Source organism: Phalacrocorax carbo, chromosome 8 (assembly GCF_963921805.1).
Source record: "Phalacrocorax carbo chromosome 8, bPhaCar2.1, whole genome shotgun sequence".
Taxonomy (NCBI): domain Eukaryota; kingdom Metazoa; phylum Chordata; class Aves; order Suliformes; family Phalacrocoracidae; genus Phalacrocorax; species Phalacrocorax carbo.
The window spans coordinates 8,063,510-8,082,093 of NC_087520.1; the positions used below are offsets into that span (position 1 = coordinate 8,063,510).

Genomic DNA, 18,584 nt, shown 5'->3' on the forward strand with positions numbered 1-18,584 from the left:
CATATATTTCTTGTGATATCACATCAGCCTGATTTGCAGTTGATCAAATATATGGGACATATCTGCTGTCAGCTAAATACATGCGTGAGCAATGGGGGAGTGTAGAATCTGTTTGGCTTTCCCCTGCTAGAAAAATCTGTGGGAACATGCTGTCGTTGGGATGTGCTGAAGAGATGCGCTCTGGCACCTACGCCACACTGGAGAACTGTGAGGACAAACATTTGGGAGGAAAGCTGAGCTGATCCTAATTGAAGCAGACACTAGCGTTCTTTCATCAAAATTCCACCGGCTTCGCCAACCTGATGTCAGGTTCCCCATCGCTGTGTGAGGGTCGCCTCCAGACAGGGCACGCTAAAAATAAATTACACGTGCACATCCCCCTCCTCTTTCCCACATGGGCACACATATACTCCAAGTGAGCAAAAAAAAGCATGTGGGAACTGCTCCTTGACACCACTGTTGTCAATGAGTACGTTTTGCTGCAAATACGGGTTTTGGTTCTGTGTCCCAGGAAGTCTGGGCAGATGAAGGACGTGCCACACTGATATTGGGGCTGCAGGCATTGCAGAGCTAGTCTTTAATAGCTTACAGAGGACAGCAGACTGAGCTGACTATTTTATTACTCTCAAAGTCTGGCCACACTCATCTTGCAATTTTTAAAAGGCATTTGTTAAGCTGGTTTCTGGAGTAAGTGCTGTGTGTGCTGGATTGGGTGGTTTCAAAGATTTCTTCTTATCTTGAAGTCTACATTTCCAAATTGTCCTTTTCTTTCCCTGCCTGCCTGAGCTATGAAGAGCAGTTTGCTCAAAATCCTCACATCTGCAGCTCAGCATTGTAGGAATGGCTTTCCTGGAGAGGGTGCAGTGTCTTCCCTCCTAGGTGCTCCTCAGATATGATATTCCTCCAGGGTTGTGAAGGGCTCTAAGATCTGGCAGGGACCATCTGTGTTTTTTGCCTCCTGCTGCAACAGAGAACATGAGTGGTTTGTGGGGAACATCTGGGGATATTTCGTTTAATCAGGTTTTTTACTGCTCTTGTGGCTTTGGGTATTAGCACTGTTCTGTTACTTCTGTTCTCTGGCAGAGGCACGAAGCAGTTGAGTCTCCCGAGAGTCAACTAAAACATATTATTGGCTCCCTCCGGGGGTAGCTGGGTGAAACTTAACGGTCCATGAGATACAAAAAGTCAGTAGAAATGATCTAATGTCCCCTTCTAGTCTTAAACTCAGTGAAATGGTGAAAATTCCGCTTCAAAAGGAAAGCAGACGAGCAGTTGCCAGGATCTCCTACCAGGCTTCTCTTCCAGCTGTGTCTGTGGGGAGCATTTCCCTTTTTGCAGTCTTGTTCACAGATTCTCAGCAGAATTGCACCATTTTCACTCCTGGAGACCAAATCCTCATTCCCATCCTTCTGTGCAACCCATTTACCCTTCCTTTTCCCTCAAATGCCAAGGCTGTTTCAGCTCCTCTTTGTGGTGACCATTTCTAAGAGAAACTTTTTGGTTTCCCTTCTGCTTTTACCAAAATCCAAATGAGAAATCTGCTATATCTGACTTCTGCCTTTCACATGGATCAGATCAAACCTCCAGTTCCAAAATATCTCTGGCCTTCCTGAATGCAGAAATCACTCTTATGCATCTACTCTCTCTGTGTCTGATTGGGAGCTTTAGCCAAAAAAAGTCTTCCAGGAATTTTTCTAGATGCGAAACGTCTCTTTTGCTTTCCTCTTCGGCAGAGAAAATGTGCAATTTCATCTTGTGGGCATGTATTTTTCTTTTTCTTGGAAGCATTTGCAAAGGTGGCCAGAGCTGCCTCTCTTTAGCTGCCGAGTAGGTGTCCTTTCCTGTATGTGCTTTCAATAAAGTCAGTGTTTCTTCTCTCCAATTTAAATGCTTTACCCTGAATATGCCTGGAGCAGCCCAGAGAAGAGAAGGCTGCGGGGAGACCTTATTGTGGCCTTTCAGTACTTAAAGGCGGACCATAGGAAGGATGGGGCGACCTATTTAGCAAGGCCTGTTGTGACAGGACAAGGGGTGATGGTTTTAAACTAAAGGAGGGTAGATTTAGACTGGATATAAGGAAAATATTTTTTACAATGAGGGTGGTGAAGTGCTGGAATGGGTTGCCCAGAGAGGTTGTGGGGACCCCACCCCTAAAGACATTCAAGGTCAGGTTGGACGGGGCTCTGAGCAACCTGATCTAGTTGAAGATGTCCCTGCTCACTGCAGGGGGGTTGGACTAGATGGCTTCTAAAGTTCCCTTCCTATCTAAACCATTCTACGATTCTATGATTCTATGAATATTTCCACATGAAAAGAGAAACTTGAGATAAATTGCCGACCTAGAGTCTGGGGATTTCAAGCATCAGTGAAGCACACATGGTTTTTTCCTCATCTGAATTCAAGGACATACCAGCTCCACAATGCCTACCTTTCCACGGAGGGAGAGGGGAGGCCTCCTTCTGCTTGATGTACCACATCAGTCACTTTTTAACTACCTTACAAAGCTATTTTGATTTTTACTGTAGGTTAGAAGGGTTTTTAGAACAGTCTGAGAAGCTAAGAGTCTGAGCAGCCTCACCTGGCTGCAACAGGCGCTGTGAGTTGTGTCCAAAGAGCAGATGGTTGTTGCTGGATTGTCTTTCCAGGGTAACCAGGTGACTATCAAGTTAACACCTTTGCTTCTATCTAATTTTATTCATGGAATGGCACTAGGGAGCTTCAGCAAGAGATCCTGTGGGATATGGGATGTCCATGGTGCTCCGTGCAGCACACACTGGGAATGTCCCAGCCAGAAGCCTCAACCAGATCAGTTATACAAGACTGATTGGGGTGAATATGGTAGTAGATGTCGCGGTTATCAATCATTATGAATTATATTTTCTGAGGGTTTGTTTAGAGGAAAACTTTTCTGTAATTAATTACAAATGCATTGTAAGATAATAGCGTAGTTACAGCCCAGAAAAGATGTTCTCTTTCTTTCCCTTTGTGCAGCCCAGAGGCCAAGAATAGCACATGCAATCTATCACAAATGTCTGCATTTACATCCAAGTGAACACTCTTTTCTTATGCTCACATCCTTGGGTATGCAGGCATTTATGCTGTTGCTTTTCACCCAGTTTCTGGCCTGCAGGAATGAGCTTCAGAGGCTGAACTGTCCAAATTCATCTGCTACAGCTAATTACCAGATTGACTGCAACTCTCTTCTGTAAGAAAAGCCAGTCTGTGGCCATCTAGGTCTTAACATGTAGTTGGCACGGGGCTTGCAAAGTGTGATGCTATCACCAGCCAATTGACCAGAAGAGCTCGACTTCTTGGACCTTCCATTCCAGCATGATCTTTATCCCTTTTATGTTTCTTAGTCTTTTTAGAAAAGCATCAGTGAGAGGCTAGTGACTGCTGAGGAAATTATAAGCTTCCTCCCCACTGGAAAAACAAAGTGAATTTAAAATATTTGCTTCCTCTAGTTAAGATGCACAATTCTTAATAGTATGTTATTAGAAAGTTGTAGAGCAATCCAATAAGAACACAATTGTTAACAAATTTGCTTAATAAAACAATTAGAGCAAATATAAAGAAATTCCAGCTATCTCTTAGTGTATTAAATAAATGGCAAGTGACTTCTTTTTAGTTTTGCTGGGTAAATTCATTTGGAACATGTGTAATTTAAAATAGTCCTGAGATTTAAATAATTTTGCGGCCCCTGTTTTTACATTATGCCAAGTTCAATCCCAGAAAGGTGGCTGCAGTTCTTACTCTTTTTGTTTTTCCAGCTTAATTGACACAACATTTTCTTTGTTGTTCTGTGGGTGATAACCTTCAGCAAATCTCTTATGTTTTTCCAAATTATCTGCCTTGACCATGGCCCCTCTTAGTCTGAAAGTACAAAGCGAGCTAGGGTTCTTTCCAAACTTACTAATGATAAAGACTGTTAGTTCTCCCAGTCATCTTTGGTGCAATCTGTTTCAAACGCTGGGATTGATGAGTGTCTCAGAACAGTGTAGGAGGGCTGCCTGAGCGTGACTGAGCCACAGAGTTAAAAAAAAAAACTAAAAAATAATAGATTCATTTCAAATAGAAAATAAAATTCAATGAAGCCATGGCTTGCCTAAAACAAAACAAAACAAGTCAGCTGATTTTATTGTCTGGAATTTTAATTGTGCTGGATTGTTCAGCTGCCCTAAGAATGTCACTTTAATCATTCAGTGAATCTGAAGCCTGGGTCTCCAAAGATCATGTTCTGATCTCTCACATATGGTATATCGCACTGTTCATTAGACCCACTGATCCAGTCACATGGAAATGATGTTCAGACTATTTCTATCTGTGTCTGCTACTTTTCTTCCTGAACGTGTCAGTCTCATGATGAGGGCAGTGACTCCAGCTGATACAGACACAATTGCTGATTGCAGAGAGAGACACTGCTGTGAAAATAAAGAGAAGAGGGTTTGGGCTTCATGAGGAGTCCCTGCCCCACAGAAATATGAATTCCCTTGGGGGAGGAGGGTCCTGAGGTATGTAAGATCACAGATGCTGAGTGGCGAAAAAAAAGAATGGGTGACCCTGGGGACAAACTCTTTGCCTGGGGTGACCTAAACCTCGGCTCAACTCCAAGAGGAAGGCAAAATTCTTACCAGTGTCATGAGATTCAGTTCTCAGCTCTCAACACTGTGCTGTTTCAAAAATCCAGCTCCTTCGTTTTGGTGGTGAGATGGGAATGAGGACTCGCTTTGCACAGTGGGAAGCAGGATTTCTTGCTCTTCCCTCTGGATATTTGATGCTGGCAGTAGAGGAGTGAGGAACACAGTAATCTTACCCAGGCTGGCTTTAAGCCAGCCGGGGATGACTTCTGGTGCCCACTGGAGGGACAGATCTTGGATGGAGCCCAGCTAAGGATGAAGCAAGCTCATGTTTAGGAGCCTGACTCCAGCCACACATGCAGAAGGTTTGGTGCTGGTGGCTACCAGCAGAAACCAGGTCACGGGATTCCCAAGCAGCGAGCAGCGCAGAGCGCTTGCCAGGGGACCCCAAAATGTCACATCCAAATTCTCACCCTTCACTCTGTCGGGGGGAAGGCGGGGTGCCAGCGAATGATGTGTGAAGTGTTGAGTCAGGATAAATGTCACAGCCAAAGGTCTTCAAAGTCGGAGTGACAACGGGAGGAGATACTAGTGCCAGGAGTTCTGACACGGGGAAAATGCTGTCACTGCCACCACCTCCGTCTTGGAGATTTATTGATAACTTGGGATGTGCCATAAACAGGGGTGATATTAAACGAGCCTGACTGTCTTAGAGGCTAAGTTTTACAACCCAAAGTGTGAACTCTCTCTGCCTCGCTGAGATCCTAAGGCATTTTTCCAGCAGCTCCCACAATCTCATTAAGTGTTCTCCAGAGAAGGGCTCCAACCCAAGAGAGCCCTCCCTGTGCAGCACAGCACCAGCTGCTGGGATCAGACAAAAATATCTGCTGGAGAACCCAGCATGCACCCTCAGATCTTAGTCACAGAGACCTCCGAGGCTACCACCACTACCTCACTGGGCCCACAGCCTTCCCCACCATGGCTTTCTGAGGAAAACAGGAATTACCACACAGGTGTCCCTAAGTACTAACACACCCCTGGTGTCAGAGGCTCTGACCTCAGTGCCAGCAACTCATGCCTGGGGACAAACCTCCCTGTAGCTGTGCTATGAGTGTACTGAACCTAGGTTAACTTTTGCTGAGCATGGTCTCAGCTTCTGAGGTCAAACCCATGGTTTTCTCCTGGAGTCATTGGCTGCAAAGGGTTGTGCTGTGATGCAAATGCTTTCCTTCTGCTCCTTGAATGCATCTGGGGCTGCAGTAGCAAGCTCTGGCTGAAGACTTTCTCCCCCATAGTAAAACAGCTCCAGGGACCAGAGAGCTGCCATCCCAAGGAGGTAGGGCTCAGTGAGCCACTGTGCTTTTCTGCTGAGGGGTTCCCTCATTCAGATAACACATTTTATCCCAGAAGCAGCAAAATCTTCAGGAGAGCCCTGCAGATACGGAATTCACTCTGCTCTGTCCCTTCTGCCTATCAAAGGTAAAGCAGGTCTGTGGCGATCAAGGGCAGAGCACCCCATGGCCACAAGCACTGTTCTTCACAGACTGTGTTCACCAGCTCACAGGCCTTGAGGGAAGTGATCAAGTCCAGAGAGCCTACAGCTTATCTCGGGGAAAAGGTTTATTTTGGTGACTTCCCTGAGAAACCTCCTGTCCTTCTGCCCTCACGACCTTTCTCTCTGCTCCTCCAGTCTGCTCACAGTTCTCCAAGGGCGTCTACGCCATCTTTGGATTTTACGAGAGGAGGACTGTTAACATGCTCACATCTTTCTGCGGGGCTCTTCATGTCTGCTTCATAACGCCAAGCTTCCCGGTCGAAACGTCCAACCAGTTTGTTCTCCAGCTTCGCCCAGAGCTCCAGGATGCCCTCATTAGTGTCATCGAGCACTACAGCTGGCAGAAGTTTGTGTACATTTATGATGCTGACCGGGGTAAGTCACAAATACATGGGAAATGTTACCAGGCAATTAAATATAGTGGTCTAGGTGGAGTCTTTGCCTCAAGAAGTCTTCTTACTGTGGGTTGCTGGAGGCTGAGAGGGTGGCTAAAGGAAGGGTCACCCTATGCCTTCCCCGTTCGGGCACTAATCTAGATGAAGGATTAGCCTGACCCAGTATGTCTGTGTTCATAGGGTCAGTTTTGAACCCCAGAAACCTGAGGGAAATATTTATTGTGTGAGCAGTTCAATTTTCAAATGGGAAAATAGTTTATATTGAATAGGTCCCATAATTAATAGGTCCATTGAACTCAAGGCCACCGAGTCCCACATTTATAAATGTGAACCAAGAGCTGCTCAGGTCTCACCTGAGCCCACATCCATTTGTGAAACATGTGTGTGTATCTGGCAGGTAGCCTGGAAAACTACAAGTTCCCTGTGTTAGTGAGTGTTAGTTGTCTCTGTAAAATAACAAAAGATTCTGTTGGGTTCTTCAAAGATATTAACTAACTTTCTAAACCATAAACAGGGCTAGTGAGCTCATTGCTCTGTGATTCAGTTTCCCCAGCTCTCAGATGCCTTTAAAGCTCCAGGCTTGGAGGTTGAGAGCAAAATGGACTTGTGGGGGAAAGCGCTGAGGCAAGGGTGATTCACAGCTCTGTCCTGGAAGTTATCATTAGTCCTTGTAGGGACAGGATGACCTTAAGAGACAAGGAGAAGGTGTAAAAGCATCCCACCCTGCTTTCTGTTGTCATGAGGCATGGGCACTCTGAATATCCCAAAAAGACTGCAGTAGGCAGGTTGTCTAGCAGGACTCCAGAGCAGTGCTGACTATGTGTATCTCCTCTGGAAGGCTGTGCATGTAATTTAGGCAACATCCTTTTAAAAATAATGAAGTTTTCTGATGAGATGCTGCCAAAAGAGACAGGGACACTGAATACGATTGTGTATCGTGACTGCTGAGGGTGTCCCTAACCCTAAACAGATCAAAGATGAGAAGGGAACTATTGCCCAAAGAAATCAAGTGATTTGGGTAGTGACAGACAAGAGGACAGGGATTAGAGATCTTATCTGAATCCCACAGCAGGGCCTGATCAATGAGACTGATCTGCCAATTACAAAGGAAAACTAGTCCTGGAATCATCCTATTTTCTTCTGCTTGTACAGAAAAAGCAGGAGTCATTAATTCTAGCCCAGCTGTGTTTGGGTAAGATGCTAGACTATTAGTTGCTCTCTGTAGTTCTGCTGTGCTCTTGCGATGCTGTATCCAGCCCGGCTTGAGGCAGCTATGCAGGCTGTCAGAAGGATGGAAAGATGCCATTGCACAACTAAAACCTGGTTCTCCCCCTACTGTCCTCTTCCCCATCTCTTCCCATCGCAGGGTTGTCAGTCCTACAGAAAGTGCTGGACACTGCAGCTGAGAAGAACTGGCAGGTGACAGCTGTCAACATCCTGACAACAACAGAAGAGGGCTACCGCATGCTCTTTCAAGAGCTGGGGAAGAAGAAGGAAAGGCTGGTTGTGGTGGACTGTGAATCTGAGCGGCTGAACATCATCCTTAGCAAGGTTGTGTTGGTGCGGGTCTTCTGGAAGGGGTCTTGCATGCAGAATGGGAAGGGTTGTTTCTCCTGGAGAAGTTCTCCTCCCCATTCTTGTCTGATCCATGTCTCACTGTAGCTGTCATGGGACGTGGTGTGTGTGTGTGTGTATTGCAGCAGGCTGCAGAGCTTGCAGGTATTTCTCCATTGTGTTATTGTGGAAACTGAAAAGCCATATAATACTAGGAGCTCCTATGTATTCATGCTGAGTGAGCTCTGCTACTCCAGGTTCCCTACTTGTTTGACTCCTCTGCTGAGTCCTTTATACCCTCTTATTCCCCAACAAGTTTGCTTTGTGCTAACTCTTCCAAGCAACATGCACAAGACATGGCACTTCCTTATTCTGCTGAGTTTTTCTCCTGTTTTCCCACCTCCTGTGAGTTAGGGTGGAGGTGTGAATTGGCACTGCCAGACTTCTGGTCCTCCAGCCTCCGTGCGCTGCACCAAATTCTCATAACCACTGTCAGCAGGACAGAGCTGGAGAAGCTTTATGGTACATCTGTAGTGTCCTCAGTAGCACTACCTCCAGATCAGGCTGGAGCTCAGCATCCTCCCAGGGCTTCCAGATGTAACAGGATCAGATGTTTCCAGCTCCTGCTGTGCCTTGCAGCAAAAGAGACTGGTTCATTCCCAGCCATCTCCTGGCTGTTATGTCAGCTTATGGTCACAAGGCAGATGCAACAGAAGACTCAGCAGCTACGTTGTGTTCCCTGCCTTACTGATCCTTAATCCTAGATAGGTTGTCCAGGAGTGCAGACCCAAATTTTCCCCATCCTCTCTCCTCTGTGACTCCCTTAATGCGTTTCCTAACTCCTGAAAATGGATTTCTGTGGGCAGGAGATCTATGCAAGCCCATGGACAGGTCTCAGTCCATATTTGTGTCCCCACTTCAACTCCAACTTTAACATCTTTCCCCATCACACCTAAAGCCAACACTTCCCCAACAGCTGGGTCTCCTATCCCATGTGGCTTAGAAAGGGCCCCACAGTGCCACACAGCCGGTGCGCTGTGACTCCCACTATCGTACTTCTCATAACCAGCTCACTCTTACCTCGTGCTTCACACGTCGCTTTGTTTAAGCTACCTGTCATCTCCTGTCTCACACTTCAGCTGCTCACTGTCTGGGACAAGGACTGCCATTTCACCAGCTGCACGGCTCAGTGACGAGCACAATCCATCCTTGTTGGATGTCTCTGCGTGCTACTCCATTATATATGATAAAGAAGCAGGTTGCAGGTTTTAACCTCAAAGTAAAGATCATGTTCATGAAGGAGAGACCAGATTATTCTGGAGGGTGAAGTCTTCTCCCTGACCACAGAGTAGCTGCAGTTGAACAAAAATTTTGACAGGACCTAGACAGTGAATTTGCCTTTTCTGCAAGCTTTTCTGTAGGGCACATCAGATTTCTAGGGTTAAAGATGTTGATTTTTTAAGCCTGGTTTGCCTAACAGAAAGTTAAGTTCTGTAGTCAAATATCTGTTTTTTCTAATAGGAACAGGTAAATGAACCTTTCATTCAAACTTCTTCACGTAACTGGAGCAAGAGTTAAAGTTAGATATAACTAAAGCTATCTGCAAGAACAATAAAAAAAACAACCCAGGTCTTGTGATTGTATTTGTTTTGCAATGCTGTAAAAAACATCCACTAAGAACAGAACAATTCCAATGGATGTCTGTACCTAGGAGGTAACACTCCTGTTAGGGATAGGGCTGTAACTTTTTTAAACCAGTGTAGTCCATTTTTATCCTCATTTGACTCCTTGTTCTGAGTCCACAGGGATTTTGAAGAGCAGAGGTAGTTATCCCAGTGTAAGCAGTGGATGCCAGGTCTTTCACAACATGCAGATAACTGGAGGGGGTCAAAGATAGTGTTCAACTCATTATCATGTGAAATTCATCTGGGACTTAAGCTCAGGCTGGCAGCCAGTCTCTCAGCTCACCACACCAGCAACCTCTGCGTGGATGCCACTGCTCTGTTTGCCCTGTCTCTTTCCATGTCTGAGGTGTTCAAAGAGCTGCCTCAGCCTCTCAGGGACATTTTCATGCATTTATCTTCTTCACTGACAAGCCTGCCTCTGTCTTTCCGTGGCTGTGGATTTGTGCTCCCTGGTGAACAGAAGGGCTGGGGAGGGCTGTTTAGCATCACTCCCTCATACATACACCCTGGTGCCTGCAGCCACTTTTAATTTCTTCTTCCTGTACACATAACACAAATAACCACCCCTGACCCCAGCAAGGCACTTCTTGTGTTCTGGAGACATTAGCTGTAGAGGAGCCAGTGCTCCATGTGTTAGTGATATATGGGAAAATGACCTGATTTCTTTCCTGGAGATTTCTCTGTGTCATGTCTCAAGGGCATGATTTATCTTTGCTGAAGTAACTGTCGTTTATGAGCCAGGCCTTGGTTCAGGGCAGGATATCCACGGGGCCGTGCTGTGTAGCCTTAACGGGATAAGTAAGCGGTGGGTTGTATTCCATCAAAATTGTTTCTTCCTTGTCTCTCATTAAAATGAATAACTGGAATTTCTCCTTTGCCACTGTTTCACTCTGAGAGGATTTCTCTCTAATAGATGTCAAACTGGCCCATTAAGAAGTGGGTAATGAAACCTAGGTGGCCCAAGTGAGCTATCAGCATGCAGCCTAGCACAGCCTCTCACCACGTTCAGGCTAAGTGATAAATGCTATTATAACCTCAGCTTGCTACCGCCGTCTGGACACATTAGGACTGAGCAAGCATTCTAAAATAAATTAAGATCACAAATAACTGTGTAAAACACAGGAAGCAAGCCTCATAATTCAGGTGGATGGGCTGCAAGATTAACAGCTCAGGGAAAGCTGGATGGCAGCCTTCTCCGGTTCATCGACTCTTGACACTTAATAAAATAACAAAGGGGGAGTTTGGGCAGAAGGAGCCAACGTCAGCTATTGTTGACACTGGAGAAATGGGGAATTGGATCATAATTCTTAGACATCCCAGTGCCCTGGAGATGGTCCTTCCTCCCACAGGGTCTGGGACTTACTGCAAAGGTCAGTCTCAGTTGACGAGTGGAAGGGGACAAGTTTGGTCTGGTTTTGCTTCACAGATCTGGCTGTGGAAGATACTCAGAAAACTACCCATAAGAAGAGTATATATCTTTACAGCCTTAGGTATACAGAGTTATTTTCTGAAAAAAAAAGAGCTGCTCAGGCTGCTCAGCAGAAGCCATGCTGAGGGATCCTGTGGGGAGAACCACAGGGCAGTGGAGCTGACATTAGTTGTGTAAGAAACTGCTACTAAATGAAGTCTGCATTGGAGTTAATTGCTGCCCCGTTAGTGCTGGGAACCAGATGAGTTTTAATGTGCATGCAAGAGCACTTTATCAGAGAAAGGCTAAGGCAGATGAACCAGTTGCACAGAGCAAGTGTCAGCTCATTTATAATCCATTTGGAAATCCCTAAATGGCTGCCCATGATAATCTGGGAGTGCTGTCCCATGGGGAGGATCAGTCTGTATGTGCCCTCATCTGATGCTTCTCAAACACCTGATACCAGACTCGTATCAGAGAGGAGTCCTGGGTAGACCGACCTCTGGTCGAATCCAACACAACAATCATTTTATTATCATTCTGGCTGTGAGGATGTTTCTGGTCTCACTACCATTCGTGCGGATTTTGCCTGAGCATTGGCAATGCAGGCAGTAATTCAGAGTCAATTCATACAACAATGGAAATAAGAAGTAGTGCTGCCAGCAAAGCAACCTTATGGAAATAGCACAGTTCTCTTAGAAACTGGCAATTGTTGTGTTTTTACAGGTTCTGGGGGCATCCTAGTTTGGGCCTTTTTTTCACTGTCTTCTTTCTGTGTGTGGATTAGGTCAAATGCAGATGGTATCTGGCTCTAGTCACCTGATAAGAATTTAACAGTGCTGCTGGAAATCAGTGGAGAAGAATTTTGGTGGTGCTGTGGTTTAACCCCAGCCAGCAATTAAGCACCACACAACCACACACTCAGTCCCCCACAGTGGGATGGGGGAGAAAATCAGAACAGTAACAGTGAGGAAACTCCTGGGTTGAGATAAAGACAGTTTGACAGGTAAAGCAAAAGCCGTGCACAAGCAAAGCAAAACAAGGAATTAATTCACTGCTTCCCCTTGGAGGCAGGTGTTCAGCCATCTCCAGGAAAGCAGGGCTCCATCACACATACAACAATTACTTGGGAAGACAAACACCATCACTCCAAACATCCTCCCCTTCCTCCTTCTTCCCCCAGTTTATATATTGAGCACGATGTCATATGGTGTGGGACATCCCTTGGGTCAGTCGGGGTCAGCTGTCCTGGCTGTGCCCCCTCCCGGCTTCTTGTGCAGCTGGCAAAGCATGGGGAGCTGAAAAAGTCCTTGAGTGGTGTAAGCACTACTTAGCAACAACTAAAACATCTCCACATTATCTATGCTGTTTTTAGCACAAATCCAAAACATAGCCCCATGCTAGCTACTAGGAAGAAAATTAACTCTGTCCCAGCCAAAACTAGCATGGGTGGAAACGCAGAGTCAGCAAGAATAATGTGATTTTCAGCTGTATTCTTTCTGTATTTTTTTAAAAGAAGGAAGAAAAAGACAGCCAGGGAACATCTGATCAATCACCCTGTCCCCCATAATCACAGGCAACCCTGCAACAGATGGTGCCTTTCTTTTTAGACAAGGGAAAATTTCCAGCTAACATATAGATCCATATAGGTCCAGCTAACATATAGATCCACAAGCAAGAGAATAAAGAGAATAAAAACCTAACTCTACAGGCATCAGGGAGAAAGGAGTAAGTGGCAAAGTGCATATATTGGGACACCATGAGTATGAAGATACAAATAATCTCTATGAACGTGCATGGGGAATCCTCTGTTGAATGACTTGCCCAGGCAGCTTTGTTCTGGAGATATATCTTTAAGTACCCCAATGCACTAAAGGAGAAATATTGCCCTATACTGTAAACCTCCTGACATCTCACCCAGGTAGGTATCTGCAGCAGGGACTCTAAATGGGAGGATGTCCAGAATAGCTCTCTAGTCTCGCACAGTGTTCCAGCTGCATTCACAGGACAAATTGACCCCAGCTCCCTGCTTTGTTCTTTTAATGTCTGAAACACAGTTCTTGTTTAAACTTTTTTTATAAAACGCACTGTGGTTTTATCTATGAGTCCATAGGAAACAGGCTGGTTCAGGTAGTTTATTCTCCCTGCCTGTGGAATCTGCTTGGGCACCTTGTCCTGACTCATTTCAGACATGCTACTCAAATATCATGTGTGAAAGCTCTGTCCTTCCTCTATAAGATTATGAACTTTTCTTTTGCTATGTCTTCCTGTCTTCAACCAAACAGTCTCATCGGGGAAAAATGGGGAGGAAGGGTAGATAAATGAAGTTCTACCTCCTCAGCTGGTCTCTGCTAAATGTCTTTGGTTTTCATCTTGCAGATCATCAAGCTTGAAAAAAATGGGAACGGGTACCACTATATTCTGGCAAATTTGGTGAGTTACCCTCCTTGGCATTCTTTTTTAGTATCTCTTATTTTGTAAAGCACTATATTTATAGTTACTGAGCTGGAAGTCTTTTTTCTAATCCACCTTTTGGGTAGAAGAAATACCAAAGTCATTTATGGTGTTCTCCTTGTGGTGTTTTCTGTCTTGAGCCAGGAAGATTATCTCCAGGGTATACCCAGGGTTGCTGGATATTTTTTTTTTTTTTTGCCTCCAGATTCAAGCTGCATCTTTTCAAAGCCAGTTAAGCCAACTGTCAATTAATGCTTGTTGTGATAATGATGTTCTTTGCATGCCATGGGCACCTGGGATCCCGGTATTGCCCTCCCAGCTTGTTTCAGTCAGGCCACCAAGAAGATGTTGACTGTTGGTAACAACTTGCATTTTCTAACTAGTTTTAACTCCACTTCAGTGTGTGTCCCCCAAGTGAAGTGTTTCACAGCCATCCTGAGAGCCCCACCAAGGGCAGACTTGTTAATGATGCACTAAGATCCCTCTGACCTTTCAGTAAAAATAAAATATGTACCTATTCTGCAACTTGGTGCTAAATCAAATCTGACTGCTATGGCTCTAAGGAATGAATTGGATTTCAAGAATTTTTTAAGGAAAGGATTCTCCCTTTAATGCAGGGAGGTGCTGCCTGAGGACAGAACTGTGCTGGGCAGCAGCAGGGCCATCTTTCTGGAGCAATGTGCTGTCCTCTCCTAGGAGGCTGGAAAGTTTCTCTGCCTAGGGAGGTTTGGTAAGAGGTACAAAAGAGGAAAAGCCTCAATCCATAGGGCAGCTGAAGGTTTTCTGCAGCAGAGCTCCTGCCTTCTCCTCCCCAGATGTGTCCATCCATCCGGGGGCAATGCACGGCAGAGGATGGGCTGGTGTCGGCAGCCTGGGACTGAGGCTGTTGCATCCAGGACCCACAGTGCCTTTCTTCCCTCTCACAGCTGTGTCTTCGAGGCAGCACGTCAGGCCTGGGGTAATTAAACTTTAAACTGCCAATTAGTCAAGCAGTTGGTGCCATTTTCCTCTCAGTCCCATGACAACTCTGTAATTTACAAGACAAAAATGGCCGCATAATTACACCACAATGCCCTGATACTGACCCTGCACTTCTGCGATGGGTGCCTACCATGTAATTACAAAGTTAAAAATGTTACGTTGTGCAGGGGGAGACATGCAAACTGCAGAGCAGCCAATAACTTCAGTTGCTAATTTTTAAAAAATTATTATTTGCCGTTACCCAGTCCGCAGTCCTCAGATGTTTATGAAAGTCCCTTTGTTAAAATTAAGCAGGGAAGCTATCTGGAGTAGCTGGAGTGTGTGTGTCTGTGCACTTTTATGTATACCGATGTGGAAGGCTAAATGAGAATGCTATCACTTCTCCCTGCATGGTTTCATAAGGATAAATACATTACAGGAATAAGGTGGTCTAATACTCAGGCGCTGGAGTAATGAAGGACATTTCCCTCTGTCTTATGATACCACTGTCTCCCACCTTCAGCCTGAGAAAACAAGCTCTTCCCATCTTTAATTTGTTTTCTTAGCCTTTGCACAAATGCTGAGAGGACAGAGCTGGCTGGAAGAGGCTGCATACTCAGCCAACATGGATTATAAATAATTAATGCAGAGCAAAAGGTTTTTCATTTCCCCAACCCCTCCACAGGGAGATTCTGCCTCACACGCATGGCTCAGAGGGGTCTGCCTTGGGTCCCTGGGTCCCACAAGGTCTGATGGGACCACCAGAAACCACTGTTACTAGTTGTGCTTTTCAAGTAGCTTTGATTTTGGAAGACAAAAAGAAGAGTGAAAGGAATTCAAGTTCTTTCCTTTGGTCTTTCCTGCTCCTTAAAACCCAGCATCGCAAGAGTCAAACTTCAGAGACAAGAATATTTAAAAAAAAAATAAAGAGGAGGGGATAATCAGACAAAATGGGAAAACTATTTTAAAAAAAAAGGACTAAGACTCCTGAAGGTTAAGAAGGCCCTTTCCAGGGCAGAACAAGCTTTGTGGTTCTGCCATGCAGACAGGCGTGTTCACGCACCAGAAGCCAAATCTGTTTCTGTGTTGTGCCGCACCCACACAAGAGCTACTCGCTGATCAGTTCTGCAAGAACAGCAAAAAGGCCGTGGAGATCCTGTGTTCCTGAGACCATTACTACAGTGAGGAAGGACAGCAAGCCTCCCTCTGTGGGAATGGCCAGGGATGTTATAAGGGATTGGCAAAATATGGGAAGTTGGCATCTGCCAGGGTTAAACCATAGTGTGGGTGCTCTGATCCAAGAGATCACAGTAGGTTTTACCCTCTTCTAAGGACATCTCATTCTGGATTAGAGCCTTCAGAGGGTGTAACATGCTATAATTTATTCCCACTGACTCATACGCATAGCAGATAGACCTTAAATACCCCACATTTTCCCCTGTAGACAAGTCCTTAGATGACAGGGAGTGCATTGCCTACACACACGTACCCTCATGTGCACACCCGCACGCCTAGGAAACAGCCCAATTTTGTAGAAGTGGCTCATTCTGGAGTACTGGGTCATAAGAGAATAAATAAAGAACAAAAAACTGCAAGTGCCTGAACATTTCCAAGCGAGTTATTTTTTGTCCCCTATCTTGATTTTAGGACTCTCATCCTATATGTAGATAAGGCTCCCAGCCATGACCAGGACAGGCTTTACCTTGCACAAGTCAAGTGAGCCCTCAGCTGGCTTGTAGCTACCAAGTTACCTGCACTAGCTGGAGCAAGGGGATGAATTTTCAAATACCTGCCTTTTGCAACACTGCCTAACATTCTTGGGCTCTTTTTCATTGGGAAATAGTTATGGAAATTGCACATTGGAAGCAGAGGTTGGGAAATATTTATGGATAATCCTACTGAAGTTCTTATTTTGGGCTCTATGCTTGTTCAGACCTACACTCAGCCAAACAAAACCCAAGCAGCAGCATACCACTGCCCAGTTACAGCAGCTCCAGCCTGGGGTTACATCAGGAATGAAAAGCAAGTGAGTTTGTAAGGCAATGCACAGGCTGAATAAGGCCTGCAAAAATGGTCCCTTTTGAATGTGGAGGAATTCCCTGTCTGATCACAGACAATTCCTGAACAAGATGAAACTGGCTTGCATTAACCAACGCTTGTTTGCCCAGTGGTTGCTGTCAGGTGAGCTGCGGTAAAGCACCAAGCAGAATTTGACAAGTAGCAGCAAATGAAAGCTAGTATTTCCTAGCAGGAGCAGCTTTCTTTTTCAGTGAAATTGCTGTTGCAAAGGTGAGACAATAATATTTCTGTGTTCACAAACAAAATTAAACCATTCTGAACCTTAGGCCATGAGCAAACATCCTTTTCTGAATCTGGTATGCCTGTTAAAGACACAACCTCTCTTGTCTGCTCAGCCCTGCCAGTCCTATGAAGATCTGTCTTCAACATCACTACCAGGGGAAGGGTTCATGTGAACATCCCTGCCTCTCCTTGAGGCAAATTTGGCACTGTCTATGGCTTTTGCAGACTCATGAAAATCTGATCCTCAGCCGGTTCCCGTTAGAGCTACCCCAATTAGCTTTTACCAGCTGCCAGCCTGGATATCTGTCAGGTGTGCAAGCACTGGGTGATTGCAATCTCTTCCTCTCTCCCTCTTTCCCTCTCCCTCTCTCTCTGTGTAATTTTAAGAAGTGTTTAGTTTTGTGAGTCTTATTTTTCTAAGCTTTGTTCTCAGCCTTTGAGAGCATCAGTCTAGCAACCATGAGAAAAAAAAATATAGTCAATACCATCAGAGGAGCAAACTTAGAAACTTCTGGGATTCCTTTCTTTTGATGTTACAGACTTTTTCCCCATAACCTTGGCTTCATGTATCTGTTTGTCCTACACCAGGGATGTAGGCTGACTACAGTCAGCAGTAAGAGAACATCAGCTCTTTTGGGCAGAGGAAAGTCTTTGTCTTAAAATAAGTGACATTCGTGTGACCTGTCTTTAAAAGAAAAGTATGAAGGCCAGATGCCACATACAGGGTTTTAGCCTTTTTTTCTTTCCTGGTGCATTAATCCAGGTCGTTCTTTTAGCAATTGCTCTCGTTTGAAGTTGAATAGATAAGTGTATGAGATTGCTGATGCTAGGGGTAGCAGGGAAGAGTAAAGATAAAACAGAGTTGATTAGCAGAGGTAAGCATTTTTCCTGTGCCATTTTATATCAGCATGTGTCAGTGCTGAGTTAGACCATGGACAGAGCTTTGCAAGCAGTTGGAGTGGCTCTGGATGTTACCAGCACAGCAGCTTTGCCAGCAGAGTGGCTTGTGCAGGAGTCAGGCAAAGTCTACTGTGTTGATTCAGTTCACCTGTGGTTTAAATGGGCCTTTTTGATTTGTTTTCTGCACAAAAATAGAAGGGAGAACTTCTTCACCGCCAGTGCTGAGACATATTGACCTGAGAGCAACCAGTTGGGGCAAACAGTGAAGAAGGGATACCCTCCCAAACTGGCTGTCAAAAAGGATGTCCACATCCCTGGGGAGCAAAGTTCTCCCAGCACAGGCAGAGATCAGCTCTCATAAGGTGATGCAGCACACGTACATCCTGCAGCGTGTGCTGTGGCAGCATGGGGAGTGTCTGCTGTGACCATGCTGGGTACAAGCCTAGTGCAAGAAGCTGTACCTGCCACAGCACAAGTGTGATGTATGGCACTGGCCATGTGTTGATGGCTCTACTGCCTGCACTGAGCCCCTGATTCATCTTGCCTGGAGCTAAAATACTGCAGTTCTCAGTCTCCCATCAACTTGAAAGCTGCCATGTTTATGTTAATCTCCCTCAGTTCCTAACCCTCTCTCCTGCCCCCTGAAGTATTGCTGACTGAAGGTACAAACAAGGTCAGCAATATTCAGGTCTGCATCACTAGCCAATTGGAAACGGTTTTGTGGGAGTTCCCAAAAGGATGTGTACAGCATTGGCTTCTTGTCCTGGTAAGATCTCAAGATGGCTGATCTTGCAA

General features: G+C 45.3%; 1 protein-coding gene across 2 annotated transcripts in view; it reads left to right on the plus strand.

The window, feature by feature from the left end:
• Nucleotides 1–18,584, plus strand: part of GRIA1 (glutamate ionotropic receptor AMPA type subunit 1) — a 139,412-nt gene that overhangs the window by 58,899 nt on the left and 61,929 nt on the right. For both annotated transcript variants that reach the window (XM_064458513.1, XM_064458512.1), the window contains exons 3-5: nucleotides 6,268–6,507; nucleotides 7,894–8,078; nucleotides 13,554–13,607. In XM_064458513.1, coding sequence (XP_064314583.1) covers nucleotides 6,268–6,507; nucleotides 7,894–8,078; nucleotides 13,554–13,607 — 479 coding nt within the window. The remainder of the gene's footprint in view (nucleotides 1–6,267; nucleotides 6,508–7,893; nucleotides 8,079–13,553; nucleotides 13,608–18,584) is intronic.